The sequence below is a fragment of the Mus caroli genome, unplaced genomic scaffold (genome assembly GCF_978045245.1).
Source record: "Mus caroli unplaced genomic scaffold, Mus_caroli_1 scaffold_9, whole genome shotgun sequence".
NCBI classification, from domain to species: Eukaryota; Metazoa; Chordata; class Mammalia; order Rodentia; family Muridae; genus Mus; species Mus caroli.
This window is the reverse complement of record NW_028227264.1, coordinates 87,842,017-87,863,816: the sequence shown is the minus strand read 5'-3', so window position 1 is coordinate 87,863,816 and position 21,800 is coordinate 87,842,017. Positions and strand designations below refer to the sequence as shown.

The 21,800-nt window shown below is 44.8% G+C and overlaps 1 protein-coding gene across 2 annotated transcripts in view; it reads right to left on the bottom strand.

Moving 5' to 3' along the window:
* The window catches only part of Gnptab (N-acetylglucosamine-1-phosphate transferase subunits alpha and beta), a 71,571-nt gene that overhangs the window by 36,339 nt on the left and 13,432 nt on the right, over positions 1–21,800 (bottom strand). The window contains exons 2-4 of one of the 2 annotated variants that reach the window (XM_021175070.3): positions 12,784–12,869; positions 1,120–1,239; positions 487–528 (exon numbers count right to left, since the gene is read on the bottom strand). In XM_021175070.3, coding sequence (XP_021030729.1) covers positions 487–528; positions 1,120–1,239; positions 12,784–12,869 — 248 coding nt within the window. Of the gene's footprint in view, positions 1–486; positions 529–1,109; positions 1,240–12,783; positions 12,870–21,800 lie in introns of those variants that run through there. The other variant, XM_085843080.1, reaches the window with a different exon arrangement.

Here is a 21,800-nt window from a genome sequence, read left to right as displayed (position 1 = left end):
CAGAGCCACGAATGATTTAAGTCAATATTTTAGCAACAGAGATGTATCTGGTTCTTGTCATTGGGATAAATCCCCTTCCAGGTCCTTAAAAATATATACAGCCTGACAGCTTCCATGGATAAGGAGGGATTATAAGTGTACAAATAAATGGTGAGCATAAATTTGTCAGTAAAACATGGGGTGTAATTAGGTTAAAGAGGCCCAGAGAACAATGCATCAAGACAGATAAATGAGTACTCTGGCCTTGCCAAAACCAAGCCGGACTCGGCCGACCAGAACACAAACCCCATGAGTGCCCAGTCAGTCACAGAGTAGAGCACTGCCAATTCTCTCTAATGGGTGCACTTAATGAGGTGTCAAAATAGCAGGGGAGGGGCTGCCCTTGAGCAGACGCTTCAGTCTAAAACAGTGCATGCCTGCGAGCGGTAATCCTGACACTTCATCTCTCTAAGCTTCATTCCTGAGGAAAAAAACCAAAATGCTCACCTCTTCTTGGTCGGTTCAGTTGTGTTCTTCCCGAGGGTTTCCCTAGTAAAGAGCAAAGTTGGCTTGTTACACACGCCTCAGCTAGTGCGGCCCCCAACTGTGAACAGGGGAGACTTTACAACAGTCACTTGCTTGGTGGCTTCACTGGAACTCATGTGCCAATGGGAAGTGTCACAATGCTTAGGGCACCGAAAACATAAACAAATCGTATGAAGTGCTCATCTCTTAGCACCGGGACTTCAGGCCACAAACTAATTCCACAGCTGCTGAGTAGATAGGGATGAAAGGCTATCAATAACCCTGTACCTCAAACGGTAACCAATAAAGCTCATTTAAATGCCACCTGGGTGTTTTACTTATAAACCATAGAATGGGGCTACCAGTCATTTTATGGACTGGCATCGTCTTACACCAGGGGACAGAGAAGTCGTTGCAGTATATGGTGCAAATGACCTGCAACTGGAGTTTACTGGTGATGTTTATAAATAGTGGGGACACTCTTAGCAAATCTTCCAGACGAAAGTCGTTACCCAGCTTGGAGTAGTCACCCTGCCCATCTCTGATGTACCACCCCCCGCCTGCCACCCCCAGCCCCCATGCATCAGTTGTGGGCTACTTCTTACAGTGACTCACCGCATGGCTCTCTGCTCTTCCTCCATGTGCTCTCGGACCTGCTGTAGCTCCTTTAGCAGTTCAAGGTCAGTGCCATTTACCCAGGTGTAAACCACATCAATTGGCATGGGCAGACAGAGCCTAGGGCAGACCCACAGCCCTCGGGTTAATGGGCAGACAGAGCCTAGGGCAGACCCACAGCCCTCCAGGTTAACTGCAGGTTTTTCAGAACATTTTGAGGGGAAGGGTCTAACAGAACTTTTTAAGAGTTTAAATTTAACCTGGAGGGGGAGGGTGCATGCATTTGATCCCAGCACTCGGGAGGCAGAGGGAGGCTGATCTGAGTTCAAGGACAGCCTGGTCTATAGAGTGAATTCCAGGACAGCCAGGGCCACACAGAGAAACCCCGTCTTTAAAAAACAATAAACAAACAAACAAACAACAGAGTTTAAAATTAGACATCATCAAAGAAAATCAATAAAAAGGTGACAGAACTGTGTGCTTTCCTGGGCCACTGCAGGCGGAGAAGTGTCTATCAAATACCAATACCATCTCTGTGAGCTTCATTACCTTAGAAACTTTGTGAAACCATTCGATCCTCACAGCCACCCTTAAAGAGGTTGATATCCTTCCTTTTTAAAGATTATTTTCAGGGCTAGCAAGATGGCTTGGTGAATTCAGAGTGTTTGCTGCACAAACCTAAGACCTGAGTTTGATCCCTGGACGGGTAAGGAAAGAGTTATCCTCTGACATCCACACACGCCCCGCCCCGTGGCATGCCACCCCACCATCATGCACACACAATGACGTGGGCAATAAAGATTAATGGGGGAGACAAAAGGAGCTCCTTAGAGGCCTTGAGTTCTGTTTGAGCAGGAAGTGATCATCAGGTGTGGGGGTGGGGTGGGGGATAGGGGTAGGTGGATGGGGAATAGGGGTAGGTGGGGGAGATAGGGGTAAGTGGATGGGGGATAGGGGTAGGTGGGGGAGATAGGTGTAGGTGGGGGAGATAGGGGTAGGTGGATGGGGGATAGGGGTAGGTGGGGGGGATAGGGGTAGGTGGATGGGGGATAGGGGTAGATGGGGGGATAGGGGTAGGTGGATGGGGGATAGGGGTAGGTGGGGGGGAGAGGGGGAGGTGGGGTGGGGGGAGAGGGGTAGGTGGGGGGGGATAGGAGTAGGTGGGGGGGCGTTGCTTGGGGTGGAGAAAGTTCTGGAGTTAGATGTGATGACAGCCATGCAACACTGTGAGTGCATTTGGTGCTGCTTTTTAGCCTACACAGTAAAAATGGTTCAAATGCTAAAGTCTGGGCTATGGTAGGTGGGCTTTGCTACAAGAGAACAAGCAGGGTGAGAATAAAGGTTTTCTGGGAGGAGAGGGTGTTAGTTTTAGAATTTGGTTTAGATTAGATAATCTATAGATAACCTATCACTCATATCTGCCACAAATACAGGATTGACAGGAACAAATGCCAAGCCTGTCGTGGCCTTGGTGGGGACAGAGTGACTTGGTTCCTGCCCCTGGGACAGGGCCCCTGGCATGAGCCTCCACAAGGGTCAATGCCTACCAAAGGCATAAGGTTTGTTGTATAATGTACATATTTCACATTCCTCCGAGGACTGACCTTCCTGTTAACTTCACGACAATCTGAGATAGCACAAATCCATGGAGAAGGGTGGGTGTGGCTAATGACTCTGAAAAATGGTAAATGCTGGGACCTTCAGGGCAGCCCTTAAGGCTATGGGAAAGAGCTCTAGATACATGAGTGATATATATGTGTGTGTGTGTGTGTGTGTGTATGTGTGTGTGTGTGTGTATTTCTCAACTATGCAAAATATAAGCATGCAATATGAATTATGAGGGGCTTCATGAATCTAAAGGAACAAAACCAGCTATACTATGAGCCAGCTTGTCAGAAAGATACAGGCAGGCAGATTCCCAAATTCAAGGTCAGCCTAGGACAGAGCAGGATAAGGCCCAGGTGTGGTAGGAATGGTAATTTCTTATCATCTGTGCTTAGTTAAGGCAGACAGATCTCTGAATTCTTCTGCACCTTAAGAAAACAAGGTATGCTTACCTTGGAGTAAATGACTGGGTTGATATGTAAAATAAGACAGGACCTGTGTTCTGCAGGAGCTATCCTGAGAATTTATTAGGATAAAAAGAGAGAACTGCTTGGAGAAAACACACAACACACACACACACACACACACACACACACACACACACGGAAGCAGGACATAGACAGAGAGACCTATTAGAATAGCAAGCAAGCAGAAGATAGACAAAGAAATCTCCAGAGAAAAAGCAGAACAGAGAAGCAGACTGGAAAAGCTGTATCAAGCAGAACACAGGTCATCAGCCTGGATCCACTATTTGACTTTGAGTCATTCTCTTTGACACTCCCAGACATCCCCTTCTCTCAGAACCCCTCTCCATGCTGAAGCTGGTCCTTGGCAATCAAATGCAGCCAAATGTAAAAAAAGATAATTAAAAATGCAGCAAGGCAATCAGTTTAAACAGCAAAACACAGTGAAGTTATCTACCAGCTCAAGTGAAGACCTGGCCTAAGTAATGCCACCACCTTCTGTGTCCCATAGATGTTCCAAGTCCAACCCTTCTCTTCTTTTCCTTTGTCCCAGAGCCCTAGTCACCTAATCTGCCACCTCTTCTACTAGCTCCATCTCTCCTTCCTGTGCACATAAGCACATAAGACCTTCTTGCTTCACGTCCCAAAGCATCTGAGATAATAGATCACCCAGCACAGAAGCAGCCAGCGTCTGCTGAAAAGCCCTGTGTGAGGCATGAGGATGGAGTCTCCCCCAAGCCGCTTGTTTTTAAATCATCTGCAAAATTAGAATGAGGCCCAGCCTTGCCTTAGTGGTTCTGTTCAGGTTTATCCCTCCAAAAGAAGGTTTCCATAGTTCACTGACTTAACAAAACAAAACCAAACAACCAGAAAAAAACAAAAACAAGACCAAAAACCTAAACAAGCAACCCTACCACTCTGAAGGTACAGGCCTCCTATCTGTTTGGGTGTTGACATTTTAGATGGTTCTTTCCCTTTTCTAAATAAATGGACAGGTTTTTTGTTCATTTGTTTGCTTTATAGCCAACTTCCAAAGCTTGTCTTTGTGATACTTCATCCTGATTATCAGCTTGATATTAGAGGTGCCTAGGGTGACAGGGAGCCACAGGCTTGAGTGTGCCTATGAAGGCATTTCAGGAGAGGATTAACTGGGGGGGGGGGTTGCACCCTGGATGTGGGCAGCGCAATCCCCATTAGCCTGGGTACCAGACTGAGTAAAAAGGGGCAAAGGGGGAAAACTAGCTGAGCACTGGATTTCCCGCCTTGGCTTCCATATCCACCAACCTGCCCTGCGTGCAAAGCTTCGAGCTCTCACGCCTTCTCCACTATGAATCACCAGCCAGAATAAACCTGTCCTTCCTTCAAGTCTCTCTTTGTCAGATATCTGGTCATAGCAAGGAGGAAATACACGCTCCATTTGCCCTTTCTTGCAGCCCGCACACAGGATTGGGCAATATGTATATATATAAATACTTCCATCATGGATTAATTACTTCATGGGAGAATTGTCCAACTGACAACTGACAACCACCTTTTGCTTGAAAGATGTGAGCGAGAGCTTGACGGCACCTACCTATAATTACAAAACTCTCAAGAGGCCCAAGAAAAGATGATCTCGGGTCAGCCTGGGTTATGCTGAGACCCTGCTCTCACCCCATCCTCCAGAAGAGATGGGGCATTTATAGTCTAGCTGAGTAAAAATTAAACATGTGATGTGAAGTCTGAGAGGTAAAACGTCACAGGGAAAATATAGAAAGCCTGTCTACGTAAGGACTATTTTTAGATAGAGATATTAGAGATTGCTTTACTGGGAAATAGTCCGGGATAGGAATGGAGCCCACTAGTAGAGTACTTTCTCAGTATGCACGAGGTCTAGGCAACTTCAGCACAGAGCTGAGACCACGGCATTGTAGAACACCGTGTAAAACATGGGAATGAGCCAGTGTGGAAGCTGGAGGAAGAAACATACCAGGAAAAAGGTATTTTCATGTGCCCTGAGACACACGGCTATGTCGCTTACCCAAGAAACTAGGGAAGACCAAGCAATTGGATGAACCTGACTAGAAATGGAGACCAGAGAGGTAACGGGTCCCAATGCCTTGTCAGGAAAATGAAGACGCATATGTGCCATAGTTGAGTGTATGACCCCAGCAGCCGAGGCTTCCCAATCAGGGTTAGCGTTAGGGCTAGGGGTTGTTTTCGGGACATCCTGGGTGCTCACCCTCACCGAGTAAGGCTAGGAACTCACAGGATGCTGCTAATACTGTTGTCAATACTTCTTTAACCACACCTCCCTCCTCCAGCCACGCCCTCTTCAGCACCGTTCTCTTGGAAGAGAATTCACTCACAATATGCATCTTATGCTCGGAGGGATTCTTAGTATACTTAATAACTCCACCTCCACCCCCACCTCCACCATGGGGACATGTATCTTCTATGAGATAGCAAGCACCCCGGGCAGAAGTGGAACTAGGCATCTGCAGCCTGCCTTCCTAGTCACTTATTCTCTCTCCTGCACTTCCAGGCTTTCTCTCCCCACTGCAACCATATTCAGAAACATCCCCTAGGTGTTCCCTGCACACTCCTTGGTGGGCCTCACACAGTAGCCGGTGGCACACAGATTACTTAGAAACAGGCTGCTGCTCTCTGTCAGCTTCTAACTGCAGGGGGTCCAAGGTGGCCTCCGAATGAGTGCTCTTTTGGAAGAAGTTCTGGGTTAATGCTGAGGCTGCCACCGATCTCAGTGGCCGCACTTTGAGATCAGCTGACCTCTATGTAGCTGTGTTCCAACTCCCCCCACTGCACCTCCTGTCCTCTATGTAAGAGTAATGGATTCCTCTCAGTCACCACTATTTGCCTGAGGTCTAGAATAGTGCCTCATGAGTGGGTTAATATGTACCAGTTAGATAAATAACGATAATCTCATTATAATTTTATTATTATCATTATTAATGTTTTGGGTGTTTTGCCTGTATGTATATCGGTGTATCCTCTATGTGCCTGGTGCCTGCAGAAGCCAGAAAGAGGAACTGGATCCCCTGGAACCAAAGTCACAGACAATTGTTTGCTGCCATTTAGGTGCTGGAAATCAAACCCCAGTCTTCTGGAGGAGCGATCGGTGCCTTTAACCACTAGCTATCTCTTTAGCCCCGGTACCTATTATTCCTTCAGCATATGTGTGTGTTTCCCATTAATATCCATCTCACTCGGTATACCCACACACAACGCATTCAAGGACACTCCAACTCACATTCTCCCAAATGGTCTTCTTTATTGTGCTGTGTGGTGTGTTTGTGTGGGGGCATGTTTCTATGTGGCAGAGAGGGCACACACTCGTGTGGTGGGCAGAGAACAACCTTGAGGTGTCAGTTCTCATACCATTCATTAGGTTTGTGTGTCAAGCATTTAGACACTAAAAATGTAACAAGCAAACAAACAAAACAAAGACAACTCCCCCACCAAAACCTTGCTTGATTCAATACACTTTTCAGTGGAAAGATGGAAAGGAAGGAAGGAAGGAAGGAGGAAGGAAGAAGGAAGGAAGGAAGGCAGGAAGGCAGGAAGGCAGGAAGGCAGGAAGGAAGGCAGGAAGGCAGGAAGGCAGGAAGGCAGGAAGGAGGAAGGAAGGAGGAAGGAAGAAGGAAGGAAGGAAGGAAGGAAGGAAGGAAGGAAGGAAGGAAGGAAGGAAGGAAGAAAGGAAGGAAGGAAGGAAGGAAGGAAGGAAGGAAGGAAGGAAGGAAGGAAGGAAGGAAGGAAGGATACTTATGCTGAAGTTTTCCTGGTAAAGTAATGACTCACTCATAATATTTTTTTTTATTAGAATCAGGAGATATAGGTAAATGTTCAGCTGAGGAAAACAACTCAAGATCCTAAGTCATTCATACACTGGCTCTGCTAATGAGCCGGTTATCACATGTTTAACTCACAGGTTAAATAAAAGACCTGACAGAGACTGCATGACTGGCTCCCGGCCGAGTCAGTTGTTTTTCTAGCAAGCTTGGCAGAGATGAGTCTGAGCCTTTAGTTATAACCACTAGACCATATTAGTTTCCAGTTGAGAAGGAAGCTGGTGACTCAGAATGAAAGGGACCCTGCCAAATATGTGATACAATTGCCTTCAAATCACTACATAGAAGTAACAAAGTCACTTCGCACCCTCAGACCTGCAGTAGAAAAAAGCTTCACGCTCTTTAATAGCCATGCATTACACATGATGAAAGAGCCCAGAAGGAATGTCTGCCTTGAAATCAGGAGCAATGGATGATTTACGTATTAGCAACAAGTGAACACACAGACTGGGATTTCCTTCTCATTCCAGAGCAAATGACACTAATAAGAACTGTACAGTAGCGGGGTGGGTGGTGGCAGTACAAGCCTTTGGCCCCAGAACTTGGGAGACAGAGGCAGGTGGATCTCTAGATCAAGTTCCAAGGCAGCCAGGGCTACACAGAAAAACCCTGTCTCAGAAAAAAAAAAAAAAAAAAAAACACAACAAAACAAACAAACAAACAAATATAGCAAAAGAATGGAAGCTTTCGGGTGGCAAGATGACTCACAGAGGGTAAGAGCACTGACTGCTCTTCCAAAGGTCCTAGTTCAGATCCTAGCAACCACATGGTGGCTCACAACCACCTGAAATGAGATCTGACGCCCTCTTCTGATGTGTCTGAAGTCAGTGACAGTGTACTTATGTATAATAATTAAATGTTTGGGCCAGAGTGAGGCTGACCAGAGTGAGCAGAGGTCCTTCCTAAAAATTCCCAACAATTCCCAACAACCACATGAAGGCCCACAACCATCTGTGCAGCTACAGTGTACACACAAACATAAAATAAATAACTCTTTTAAAAAAATGGAAGCTTTCAATAAACATTATAAACAGTATGTAGTGCAACCTAAAAGTGGAAGAAACATTATTCACCAAATTTTAGCCTGCAAGCCCAGCCTTGGGAGTCTGAGGCAGGAATCTAAGCGTGAAGCCAGACTGGGCTACATATTAAGACCAATAGTTTTAATATAAATCTTTAGTGAGCCGAGTGTAGGTGCATATCTTCAATCCGAGCGAAAACTCAGGAGCTCAGGCAGGCAGATGTGTGAGTTTGAGACTGGCTTGGTCTACACAGCAAGTTCCAGGCTACATAATGAGATCCTGTCTCAAACAAAACAAAAAAATTCTTCAGATAGAAAACAAGAGTATGCTGGGTGTGGTGGCGCAGGCCTTTAATCCCAGCACTTGGGAGGCAGAGGCAGGCAAATTTCTGAGTTTGAGGCCAGCCTGGTCTACAGAGTGAGTTCCAGGACAGTAGGACTACAGAGAAACCCTGTCTCAAAAACAAACAAACAAACAAACAACAACAACTTACTGAATTCAAAAATCCATATTTCCTAACAGCTTAGCTTTCTTTTCTTCAAAGTAGAGACATACTGGTCTGTGCACCATCAACATGCAGCACACACTAGGGTACACAGTAGGTGCTCCATAAATGTGTGAGTTGGGGAGGATCACTTTGGAACTTTTAGCAGGGGTGGGAGTCAGGTGGGAGAATCAAGATGGAGAAACACGGAAGTGAAGTGACTAATCCTGTCCTAAAGCACTGGTCACCAGGCCTGCAGCCTTAGGACCACCAGGAAACTGGTTAGAGACACAATTCTCAGAGACACTGGAGGACTCAAGCTCTGGGGTGGGGGAAAAAAACCCTACCTTTGCTCACACCTTCCTAGCGTGCAAAATTTAACACCCACTGTAGTTAGGGGGTGTTTCTCAGCCTTACGTGGGTCTGCTGGCCTCAACACAGAGAACCATCAAGACCCACAAGAGCTTTGCTGTAGGTTTTCATGTTTTCCATATTTGCAATGGAACAAGACAGCTTAAAGCTATGAGCTTCCCTACATGTTAATGTTTGTAACTTTTGTCATGAAAACCACAATTTTCTTGGGGGTGGGGGTGGGGTTTAAAATGACTGCTTTGCCAGCACAAAGGTTTGAGCCTTGGGACCAAACAATGAAACTATCATTGTCTTTTTTTTTTTTTTTTTTGATTACTTGCAAGCACTTTATTAATGGATCCATCTGTGAAACCCAGAAAAATATATTTTCTAGGAAATATTATCAAAATTTAGAGAGAGGCATTTCTGAGATTGCTGAAATTTTCTGTTCCGTTTTAACAGAAGCAAGCTAGTGGAAATCATTCACTTTCAATCTGTTTGAATGATGCTTTGGTTAGCTAACCAAAAGGGAAAGAATTATGGAGAAAATTTCTGCTCACAGGGACATGGGGAGGAGCATCTTTTTATAGAACAATTTCAGATAATAGTTTATACTCTGACACTAAACTCAAGACCAGCCATAGCAACTTACGGGTTAGTTGCTGTGTGGAATCTGAAAACTCTAGGGCTTTTACACTAAAACACATTGGCCTTTCTCGCACATTGAACAACTAAATTATTAATGCAAGATTCTATAACATCACACACCGGAAACCAACGGTCTCCAGTAGACCTGCCAAATGTTGATACATTTTATTAATCGTCTTACATAATATTAACAAATGTGATTTCAGAGATGAGACCAAACCTAGTCACAAAAGCATTGTGAAACTGTTAATGTCTTCACATTGGAAGCAAGTTCTATAAACCTGAAGACACAAATGTTATTATTTGCAAATACTATTGTTTGCTTTCCTTGAAATGACAAGATCACTGTGTTCATTGACAAAATAAAAAACAACTAAGTCCCAGTAGCCATACTATTATCTGCTCTATAAAGTAATAAGAGTTACCATGAAAAAAAGGCGGCTAGTTGAACTTGTGACTCAACCGCCCAAGGGCGTTTACTTAATTAAGCAATCACCATGCAGTTAATGTGAACGTCATCTAGAACAGTAGTTCTTAACCTCCCTAATGCTGCAACCCTTTAATACAACTCCTCGTGTGGTTGTGACTCCCAACCATAAAAGTATTTCATTACTACATCATAACTGTAATTTTGCTACTGTTATGAATCATATTGCAAATATCTGATATGCATGATATCTGCTATTCAACCCCCAAAGGGGTCATGACCCACAGGTTGAAAACCACTGATCTAGGGAATTAAGAAAATGCAAGTGTGTACTCAAGGGTCAACATAAAATCAGGCTAGTAACCCCTCGGCTTCATTGTGAGCATTTAGGTATAGGAACACCCTATTCTGTTCCCTTTAAGCAGTGCAGTGGTAAGATACTAGGGTGTGAACAATTTTACACACTTGTTTTTATACCATTCACTAATGTATACAAGTTGTTTTTGTTTTTTTTTTTTTTGGGGGGGGGGTTGGTTTTTGGAGACAGGGTTTCTCTGTATAGCCCTGGCTGTCCTGGAACTCACTTTGTAAACCAGGCTGGCCTCGCACTCAGAAATCTGCCTGCCTCTGCCTCCTGAGTGCTGGGATAGGTATACAGTTTTTAAAAAGCAAACAACATACAAACATTTGTTATAGAAAGATCTTTTATTCCACTGAACCCGAGGCTCTTTCTTTGGAGGCCTGGGTGCCTTTGGAAACCGCTGCTTTGCGGTTCCTAAGAGATGGGTCTTTTCCTTACTCCTATTATATGTTCTGTCCCCTGCTCCTGTTACAACAGATACACGCATCTCTGTGACCAGAGCCTCGTAAAGCTGAGTTACTCTTTGTGGAAGGGATGTCATTCACTCTTAGTGTCCACTAAAGACTACAGCAAAAGCTGAGCGCTTAGGCTGCAGAGTTGGCTCCGTGGTTAGGAACACTGACTGCTCTTGCAGAGGACCTGGGTTCGGTTCCCAGCACCCACATCAGGCAGTTGTGAACTCCAGTTCAGGAGAATCTGACAGACTTTTCTGACGTCCATGGGCACCTACTTGTAACTGCACATAGTCACATACAAACACATGACTTTTAAATATTTTTTTTAATTAAAAACTTTTTTAAATATGAGAAGGACCTCTGTGATTCATTGTATCCGTAGGAAGGGAAGTAGGGTGGTGGGGTAAAAATTGCTGCTATTCTGAGGCCTGGCTTATGAAGGGGTAAAAAATCTCCAAGAATATGAATAAGCAGTTCATTAGGAATCTTGGCCTAACCAGGGAAAGACCCAGACACTGAGGTCAGCCACTGGTCCCTCACAAATGCAGCTAGACGAATGACCAAATGTGCAAGATCCAGCCTGGCAGTTACTATGGCCATGCATGACTGACAGTGACGGCAAGCAGGCTACTGCTCCCATCTGGCTCTGGCTGTGTATTGCCTATTCCATATCCTGTACCTCACAGAGTGTGAGGCATAAAGTGAGTCCTTGCAACTTTGTCTATTCAACAGTGCAAAGTGAGATTATTTCTTGAACACGTTTTTACCTACAAAATAGGAATGAACTAGAAGGCTTCTTCAGGTGGGTATATATACTCTGAAATATATGGACTGAAGTTTTAGGAGCAAAATCACACCTCTACTAAAAAGTCTGCATGGGAAAAATGAGTGCTCGAAACCATCTGATTGTAGAGAATGCTGCCGATTCAGGAGCCACATACATCCTCTTGGGCTATTCGTAATATTCTTAACAGCCATCTAGTGCTTACCTTTGTGTCAGATCTAAGATCCTCATCACTGCCAGGTAAGACATATTTCAAATGCACTAACAGATCATTACCTTCCATCAGTCCAAAAGCCAGGACTAGATCCCATCATCTAAAATGGAGGCAGAGATCCCCCAATTTGCTGTAACCCACTATGGTGGGCTGAACAAATATTGCCCCATAGACGCGCATGCCTGAATGTTTGGCTCACAGTGGCTCATAGTGAGTGGCACGATTAGGAGGTGTAGCCTTGTTGGAGGAAGCAAGTCACTGTGGAGGCAGGCTTTGAGGTCATACATATGCTCAAGCTATACCCAGTGCTTTCTACTGCCTAAGGGATCAAGACATAGAACTCTTAGCTCCTTCTCCAGCACCGTGTCTGCCTGCACACTGCCATGCTTCCTGCCATGATGATAATGGACTAAACCTCTGAACTGTAAGCCAGCCTCGATTAAATGTTGTCCTTTATAAGAGTTGTCTTGGTCATGGTGCCTCTACTCAGCAATAAAACCCTAACAAAGACACCCACTTACCTGATGTTTTTGAAAAATACATTTATTTATTCATTTATTAAGATTTGTTTATTTATTATATGTAAATACACTGTAGTTGTCTTCAGACACTCCAGAAGAGGGAGTCAGATCTCGTTACAGATGGTTGTGAGCCACTATGTGGTTGCTGAGATTTGAACTCCGGACCTTCGGAAGAGCAGTCAGGTGCTCTTACCCACTGAGCCATCTCACCAGCCCGAAAAATACATTTATGACTTTCTTTTGCTACATAACTATAAAAACTTCATGAACATAGGTGCATATAACTTGGCACAATTAGAATCCATGCTCCTGGCTACTTATATTTCCCTCAAAAGTAAACTATTTCCTTAGAGGTGAGAGGTGTGTTTCATGTTGCCATAAACAACCTGAAAGATCTCTTTAAATAACTACCATATTTAATATATGACTTATTATTTAAATTCAAATAACAGATGCTCTACAAAATGACTCTCGTCTTACCGATTCTGAAAGGATTTCCCAGCAATGTTGTCTCTGTAGGAATCAAACAAAACATGGTACTGATCTCGGCTCCATTCCAGAACCACCTACAAGAAAAAGAGAAACACCAACACTTTCTGTGCATCAAAAACTAACAGTTCAATATAAGAGTCCACTACACGACATAAAACAACTGGGAAAGGAGCAGATGGAGTGGTCCAAAGCAGCCACCCACACTGCGTGTGCTCCACACCAGACATCCTGCTCGGGATGGTGAATAAGCTACAACCGTGGCTCAGCCATCTGAGATGGCTCAGGATCTCACTGGCCTGGGAATGGGGTCTGGAAGGAGGGCGAGAAAGACAATGTCAGTTAGTTGGAAGAATGTGTGGGACGGGTTGCTTGAGGCCAACTGTGTGGTTGGATTTTTCTTCTTCTTTTTAAATGTTCATTGGCGTTTTACCTACATGTATGTCTGTGTGAGGGTGTTGGAACTCCAGCAACCAGAGTTAGACAGGTGTGAGCCATCATGTGGATGCTGATAATTGAATCCAAAACCTCTGGAAGAGCAGCCAGTGCTCTTAACGGCTGGACCATCTCTCCAGCCCCATGTGGTTGGCTTTTTCAAGCAAAGAATAGTTAGATAAACCAGGAGAGATTAGAAGCTAGGACAGGAAGCTGGGCCCTGACTATGGCCTGTCCTGCCGCACATGGGTTAGCAGACACTCTGGATGACAGCCTATGTACCCCCTACAGTCTGGGAAGGGTTCTTCTCAGAGCTCATAAGAACACCAACAGCAGAAGAGACTAACGTGACCTTACTACATGGATTCCACTGATGGCCTTGCTACAGAGGCTCCCAAAGGATGTTCACAAACATCCGTACACAGGCCTCATCCTCTCCTCCATTCTTGAGTACTGAGGGAGTGTCCTTCCTAGCAAAGGCCCTACCTCTGTGTGATCTGCTCTAGGCCTCGTCAACATGGCCTCATGCATCTCATGGTCTTCCTCCTTTCCTTTTTCCTCTAAGTAGATTTTGCCTACTGGCGCACAAGCACGTTCTAGGTCTTTGGAAAGCCTTCCCTTTACACCCTTCTAGCTGACCACTCTTTGAAACCCTCTATAGCTTTCAAAGTCATTTACACTCTTCTGACGCCTTCAGCTCACTCCACCACTCCTGCCCTCGCCCATCTATGCGGCCTACCAAGGCTCTATGCTGTCCGGACCAGTGACATTTGCTAGCTAGCTCTTTACCTTAACTCTTGAGAGCTGACCAGTTCCTCTTTCTAGAAGCATACCCCACCCCTACTCTGGTTGCTTCCCTGCCACACGCCTTCTAGCTTCGTGTTCCTTCTCTGCCAAGGTAGGATGGTTGTTGGTGGATACCAGGCTGTAGGATTCCTGGGAAGATCCAGGACCCTGCTACCATCACAGTGAATGAAGTTAGACATGCATACAACTGTCCTCCAGGGCTTCAAATTCCTGGAGAAGGAAAGTGCTCGAGCTCTGAGCTATAAAATGTCATCTACACCGTGAGATGTATGAATATCAATTTATTGAGTACAAACATAGCAATTCTTTTAAAAAACAAACCACAAAATGAAACCTTGGCTAGCAGGTTGTGTAGAACATGCAGGAGATGGGAGGCAGGGTGTATGACCTCACCAAGGGTCACGCTCCGCTGATATGTTTTATGTTTCTTCCACGTGCCCGCTCCTACCAGAAAAACCAACCTCACCAAGTCCAGAGTGCTTTGACATGCTAGGAAAACAGTTCCTTATTTCTCCGTTCAATTCAAATGTTCTCTCCTTTGCTCCAACAACTTTTATCTTGATTATGAAATCAGTCACCCAGGGTCTGCAGCCCCACTCTGCCTGGCTGTTCACTTTGTTGTTTTCATTTGAACATTTTTTTCTTTATTTTTGCCTGCATGTATGTCTGTTCACCTCATGCCTGTGGAAGTCAGAAAAAGGCATCAGCTCCCTCGGACCTGGAGCTACAGGCAGGTGCGAGCTGCCACACAGGTGTTGGGAATCGAAGCAAGGACCCCTGGGAGAAGAGCAACCAGTACTCTTAAATGCTGAGCCGCCTCTCCAGCCTCGGCTAGGATGTCATTATTTACTTTCTATCCCATTAGCCAGGCATACTAGGCCTCTTATTAAACAGAACACGGCTTCTGGAACCTTCATTATTGTAATGGCAAAATACTTAAATATGGCACTAACGAAAATTTAAAATGTACATGGAGATTAATGTCACTTCTTACATATGAAATGCTAGGTCGTCACTGGAAGCTTTTCCTCCAGATGCCAGCCTCTAAACCAGCGGTTCTCAACCCCTCGATGGGTCTCAACCCCTTTGGGTTCATATATCAGGCACCCTGTATATTAGATATTTACATTATGATTCATAACTATAGCAAAATTACAGTTATGGAATAGAAATAAAAGATTTAAAAAAATATTTTATTAGGTATTTTCCTCATTTACATTTCCAATGCTATCCCAAAAGTCCCCAATAACCTCCCCCCCCCCCACCCACCCACTCCCACTTTTTGGCCCTGGCGTTCCCCTGTACTGGGGCATATAAAGTTTGCGTGTCCAATGGGCCTCTCTTTCCAGTGATGGCCGACTAGGCCATCTTTTGATACATATGCAACTAGAGTCAAGAGCTCCGGGGTACTGGTTAGTTCATATTGTTGTTCCACCTATAGGGTTGCAGATCTCTTTAGCTCCTTGGGTACTTTCTCTAGCTCCTCCATTGGGGGCCCTGTGATCTATCCAATAGCTGACTGTGAGCATCCACTTCTGTGTTTGCTAGGCCCCGGCATAGTCTCACAAGAGACAGCTATGAAATAAAAGAATTTTATGGGGCTGGTGAGATGGCTCAGTGATTAAGAGCACTGACTGCTCTTCCAAAGGTGCTGAGTTCAAATCCCAGCAACCACATGGTGGCTCATAACCACCTGTAATGAGATCTAATGCCCTTTACTGGCACGTCTGAAGACAGCTACAGTGTACTTATATATAATAAAAAATAAATCTTTGGTTTGGAGCCAGCAGGGACTGAGTGAGTGGAGTTGACTGGAGCAAGAGGGATGACTGGAGCGAGCAGAGGTCCTAAAAATTCAATTCCCAACAACCACATGAAAGCTCACAACCTAAAAAAAAGAAATAATTTTATGGTTGGGGGTCTTCACAACATGAGGAACTGTACTAAAGGGTCACAGCATTAAGGAGGGTGAGAGCCACTGCTCTAAACCATTTTCCTCAGAATATGGTTTATTGGTAAACAAACCCCACCGATCAGGGTGGTTTGTTGGTAAAACCTGAGACTAGATGAACTATAATACTATTTATGAAAATTATTTGTGACATACCATACAGGGGTATTAGTTTTAAAAATAAATACCATTAGAAGGAGCTTGTTAAGTAAAAATGTTTCTCTCTCTCTCTTTCCTACCCCCCACGTGCACGAGTGTGTCTCAAAGATATCTTCCTCATTTTCTCTCTGACTCATTTTTTAAGGCAGGGCCTCTCGTTAAGCATGGGGCTCAAAGCCGGGTGTGGTGGCACACGCCTTTAATCCCAGCACTTGGGAGGCAGAGGCAGGCGGATTTCTGAGTTCAAGGCCCACCTGGTCTACAAAGTGAGTTCCAGGACAGCCAGGGCTAAACAGAGAAACCCTGTCTCGAAAAACAAAAAAACAAAACCAAAAAAAGCATGGGGCTCATTGGTTCTGCTTGGCTGGATGGTCACCCAGCTCTGGGATCCGCCTGTCCCTCCTCCTTCCTTAGCCACGGGCGGAGCTTGGGTCACCTGACTCTAGCTTAGCCCAGGCTGCTCCCTCAGACTAACCTGCCATTGGCTCATTAAATTTACACTTATGAATGCAGTCATTCAGCGGCTCTAACTGATGTTTACCTAACACACCAGACACCCAGTGACCCAGAACCATTTCCCTGAGATAGCTATAAATGCCTACAATTATATAAAAAGTGCATTTTCTTATTCAGCCCTTATCATTACTAAAATTCTCAGATGTAGTAGAGACCCACTTCTGCAAGCCATCCTCTGATCTCCACACGCATGCCATCATACACTTATCACCATGCACAAAACTCAACTCCATACAGATCAAAGACCTTAACCATGAAACCAGTTACACTAAACCTGACAGAAAACAGGTAGAAATAGCACATTGGCACAGGAAAAGACTTTCTTAGTAGAACACTGTTAGCACAAGCACTAAGATCAATAATTAGTAAATGGGATAGCATGTAAAAGGAATGTTTCTTCTCATGTTGTAATGATTGTCTGGGAGGCTCACTGCCTCTGCCTGCTAACCTAGGCCTAGTCCTGGAAGTGTCTAGCCTTTGCACAATCTAATCCACATCTAGAATGTTCTCAGACTCTGAGACGTGCTGTTGGATAAGCTTACCCTTTCTTCCTCTTTTTTTTGTTTTTTAGTTTTTTTTTTTGTTTTGTTTTTTTTTTTTTTTTTTTTTTTTTGAGACAGGGTTTCTCTGTATAGCCCTGGCTGTCCTGGAACTCACTGTGTAGACCAAGCTAGCCTTGAACTCAGAAATCCGCCCGCCTCTGCCTCCTGAGTTGCTGGGATTAAAGGCGTGCGCCACCACGCCCGGCTCTTCCTCTTTTTTAACTGTAGCTGTCTGGTTCAATTCTTGTGTTCTGTCTTAAACTCCTCTCCCAGCTGAGTTCCTCTGTTTGATCTCAAACTAAGTCTAGCAAACTGTTCTAATCTTCTGGCTCCTTTTCATTCTCTGGCTAGTTCTGTCTTGGCCTATGTCTAGCTTCAATCCATCTCTGTAAAATTCTCCTGGTAACACTGCCTCCTTCTCCCTCTCTGGGCTGCTCCACTCTCCCTCTCGACTCTGTTGCACAGTCTCCATGCACTCTACTGTATCCTGGACTGTACTCTCTTCTCCTGTACTGTCTGTCTCTCCCTTAAGTAGCGTCCCTCTCCTCCCTCTTCTCATGAGAGTTGGACATATCCTATTCTGTCAAATCTTTCTCTGATTTGTCACTTTTTCTGCAACTCAAGGAGACAGCACTTTCAAACATGGGTGCTTCCTCCTACAAACTATCTTTACCCTCATTGTTTGGATTACAGGTATGTACTAAGGGTGTGTCTGTATTCCAGCCAGAGGGATTGAGGGTGTGTGCTAAGGACTGAGCCACACACTAACTATAAACAGGTTCAAATATCCCTGTAACAACCTTAAGAAACTGAGACGATTCTGCACAGCAAAGGACTCCATTGTTTGGACAAAGCAGCAGCCTACAGAATAGGAAAACTTTTTTAAAAACCAACTACACATCTGAGGAGTAATCCAAAATATATAAAAACCAGACATCAAAAACAAACAAACAAACAAACAACCCAATTAAAAATGGGGTACAGATCTAAACAGAGATTATCTCAAAAGAAGAAAAAAAATGGCTGCGAAACAAAGAAAGTGTTCAACATCCTTAGCCCACAGAGAAATGCAAATCAAAACTGCTTTCAGATTTTATCTTACACCTGACAGAATGGCCAAGGCCAATGATACAAGTGACAGCCCATGCTGTTGAGAATGTGGAATAAGAGGAAGGAACACTCATCCATTGCTCGTAGGAGTGCAAACTTGAACAACCATTGTGGGAATCGGTGCGGCAGTTCCTCAGAAACGTGGGAATCGACGACCTACCTCAAGACTCAGCCTCCCACTCTTGGGCATATAACCAAAGAATGCTTCATCCTACCAGATACTTGCTCAACTATGTTCATTGCCAGAAACTGGAAACAGCCTAGATGTCCCTCAACAGAAGAACGGATAAAGACAATGTGGTTCACTTACACACTGGAGCACTACTCAGCTGTTTAAAGAAACAATGACATCATGAAGTTTACAGGCAAACAGACAGAACCAGAAAAAAAAATCATTTTGAGTGAGGTAACTGAGACCCAGAAAGACAAATCCGGTATGCATTACCTTATATGTGGATATTAGCTGTCAAGTCAATGATAGTCAAGCTACAGTCCATAGAACCACAGAGGTTAGGTATAGTTGAAGGCAGTTGGGGAGACAAATAGAACTCCCTAGGAAAGGGAAATAGAATAGATAATTATGGGTGGATGAGGGGATTGGAATAGGAGGATCAAATTGGGAGCAGGAGGAAATACAGGGAGAGACAGCTAAAATTAAAGGCCATTTTAGAGGTAGTATGGAACCCTGATACGGTAGAAACCTCCTAAGATATATACATATATGAAGGCAATCTAAATGAAATTGCCAAATAATGGGGGAGACAGCATCCCAATCGGCCATCTCTTGTCACCAAACATAGCTTCCAGTATGAAGCCTAGGTTACATCTAATTGAGTTGAGTTGTTGGCGGTGTGTGTGTGCGTGTGTGCCCCATGGGAATCCTTAAACCCAGGCTGTTGCAAAGACTATAGGTTGCTCTCCACAAACTGACAGCAAGGCCTCACATTGCTCATAACTCACTGAGCACTGATAAATGAAGCTTGTGCCCGCATAGAACCTTCACCCCTAGGTTGTAATGCAACAGTTCTCAATCTGTAGCTGTGGCCTCTTTGGGGTTCACCTATCAGATATCCTGCATGTCAGATATTTATATTATGATTCATAACAGTAACAAAATTACAGCTATGAAGTAGCAACAAAACAATTTTATAGTTGGGGTCACCACAACATAAGGAACTGTATGTACCAGTTCCTTATGCAGCATTAGGGAAGTTGGGAACCACTGTTCTGGTGTCTTTGGTAGAGGAAGGTATACTGTGTGTTACCAAATGAGAAACAAATGCCAAGCTAGCCACAACCCTTTGATCTACAATGGTCTCCTGCCTGCAAGAGATGCTACGGCAATGGTGGTACAAAGCTTGTGGAGTAATCAACTAATAACTGATTTGACTTAAGCACAGTCTGTAAGATGGAACCCATACCCAACACTGCTTGGGTGACCTAGAACCAGAGACTGGATAGCCCAGGGACTCACGGTGCCTGGGACTTAGGAGTACCAAATGCTACTGGTCTAAAAGAAAGAGAGAGAGAGAGAGAGAGAGAGAGAGAGAGAGAGAGAGAGAGAGAGAGAGGAAGGAAGAAAAACAAAGAAAACAGAAAAACGTAGTGATAAAATGAATCCTAATACCATACTCAGACCAGTGCCTTGTTGGGGGTTGCGGGTGGGGTGGGGGTAAGACAAGGTTTCTTTAGGTAGCCTTGGCTGTTCTGGAAGTAGCCCTGTAGACAAAGCTGGCCTCGAAATCATAGCGATCCACCTGCCTCCAGAGTGCTGGGATAAAAGGCAGGCATCACCACCCAGCTACAACTATAGCTTCTAAAGGTTTTGAGAAGGCTGCAGCCAGGGTCCCAGGGTGCCTGGCATTTTGATGTTGTCTGGGTGTTCTGTGTTCTATGACGGTGCTAAGAGGTAGGTTAGGGACTCACCAAGTGCACTCTAGGTTCAGACCATGGGTGGCTGGTCAATGGCTGTGTTACTCCTCACTGAAATAATGGCAGCCTTGAAGTAGACAGATGACAGCGCCAAGGACCTCCTCCCTAACCGAGTGATTTCCCCCACCGTGGCCAAGGTGAGAGTCCCATGGTGATTAGCGGCCAGCCCTGTGCCACCATTTCCACTTACAGCATCCTCTCATCTGGGTTAACTTACTCTTGGAGGAGATGAAGGTCACTGTGCCTGGCTTGTATCCTGTGGCTATCAAACCTTCCATGCTGCTCCACAGAGACAAAGGTGCCGTCTTATTCAGATTTCCATTCACAGCTCTGTGAGGCAGTGAGGCAGCCTGTGGTCACCCTATAGCCGTCAGCAGCCCTCCTCCCACCGCTCCTCTGACTTTTGCGCCATTTCTGGTTTTCTTCTCGTGACTCTCTATGTCCCGTTTTCTCCATTCTGACTGCGGTTCCCTCTGTCAACATCTTTTGAACTTGTTCAACCTCTCTTTACCACTATTGCCCAGCAAAGACTTTAAGTCCAGTCTCCTGGCCAACTCCCATTGGACTGTGAGTTCCTGAAATACAGAAGGAGACCTACCCGAGAACCTCACCACAGTAAACACCTCTGTAAATCTGTCATGCGGACAACTGCTGAAGTTTTGGTGAAGAATCTTTATCAAATAGAAATAAATGAGAAATGGTCTGAGAGCATAAAGGAAAGAAAGGCAGCCATATAATGGGACAGGAAAGATGGATCTATGGCTAAGAGCACTTGGCTGTTGCTACCAGTGGACCTGGGTTCAATTCCCAGGACCTACATGTGGGCTCACAATCATCTGTAACTCCAGTCCCAGGGAATCTGATGTCTTCTTCTGACCTCCAAGGGCACTAGATACACACGTGATGACTTACATACTTGAAGGTAAAACACGCATACACATAAAATAAGCACGTCTATCAATAAGGGGTAAACAGGCAGTAGCATTGAGGTAATACTACTCAAGGAGAAAGTATTAACTAGAATCCTAAAAGAAGAAACAAACGTAGAAATCAATGGAAAAGCAGGCCATGCAGCTTTCCACCTGATCACAGAATGCCGTGTCCTTTGTCTGAATGGCACTTGGTCTGCAGGATGCCTCTGAGATCCTTCTTCTTGCTTAATGTGCTGTGTGGATGAATCAACCACAGGCTGACTAATCGCCTCCTAAAGATCCTGCCATCTGCATCACAAGATTGGAACAAACTGTCCTGAGACTGGAGAAATTTAAAATGGCATACTGTGAATAATATACATCATCCACTATGAACACTGGCTTGCTGCTTTCTAGAAGGAACTAGAGAAGACATCTACATAGTAGTTTATAGAAGTGTAAGCCATCTTAATAAAGGCCTCGCCCCTCTGCTATCCCAGTAACATAGGATAGCACAGCCAGGCAGTCCTTGTGAGCTTTTCTGCTGTCTCCAAGGGAACACCTGACAGGCATCAGCTGAGGGTGGGTCTCCCACTTCTGCCAGCATGAGCATCACAACTAGAAGCGCTCCCCAGAGGGGACATA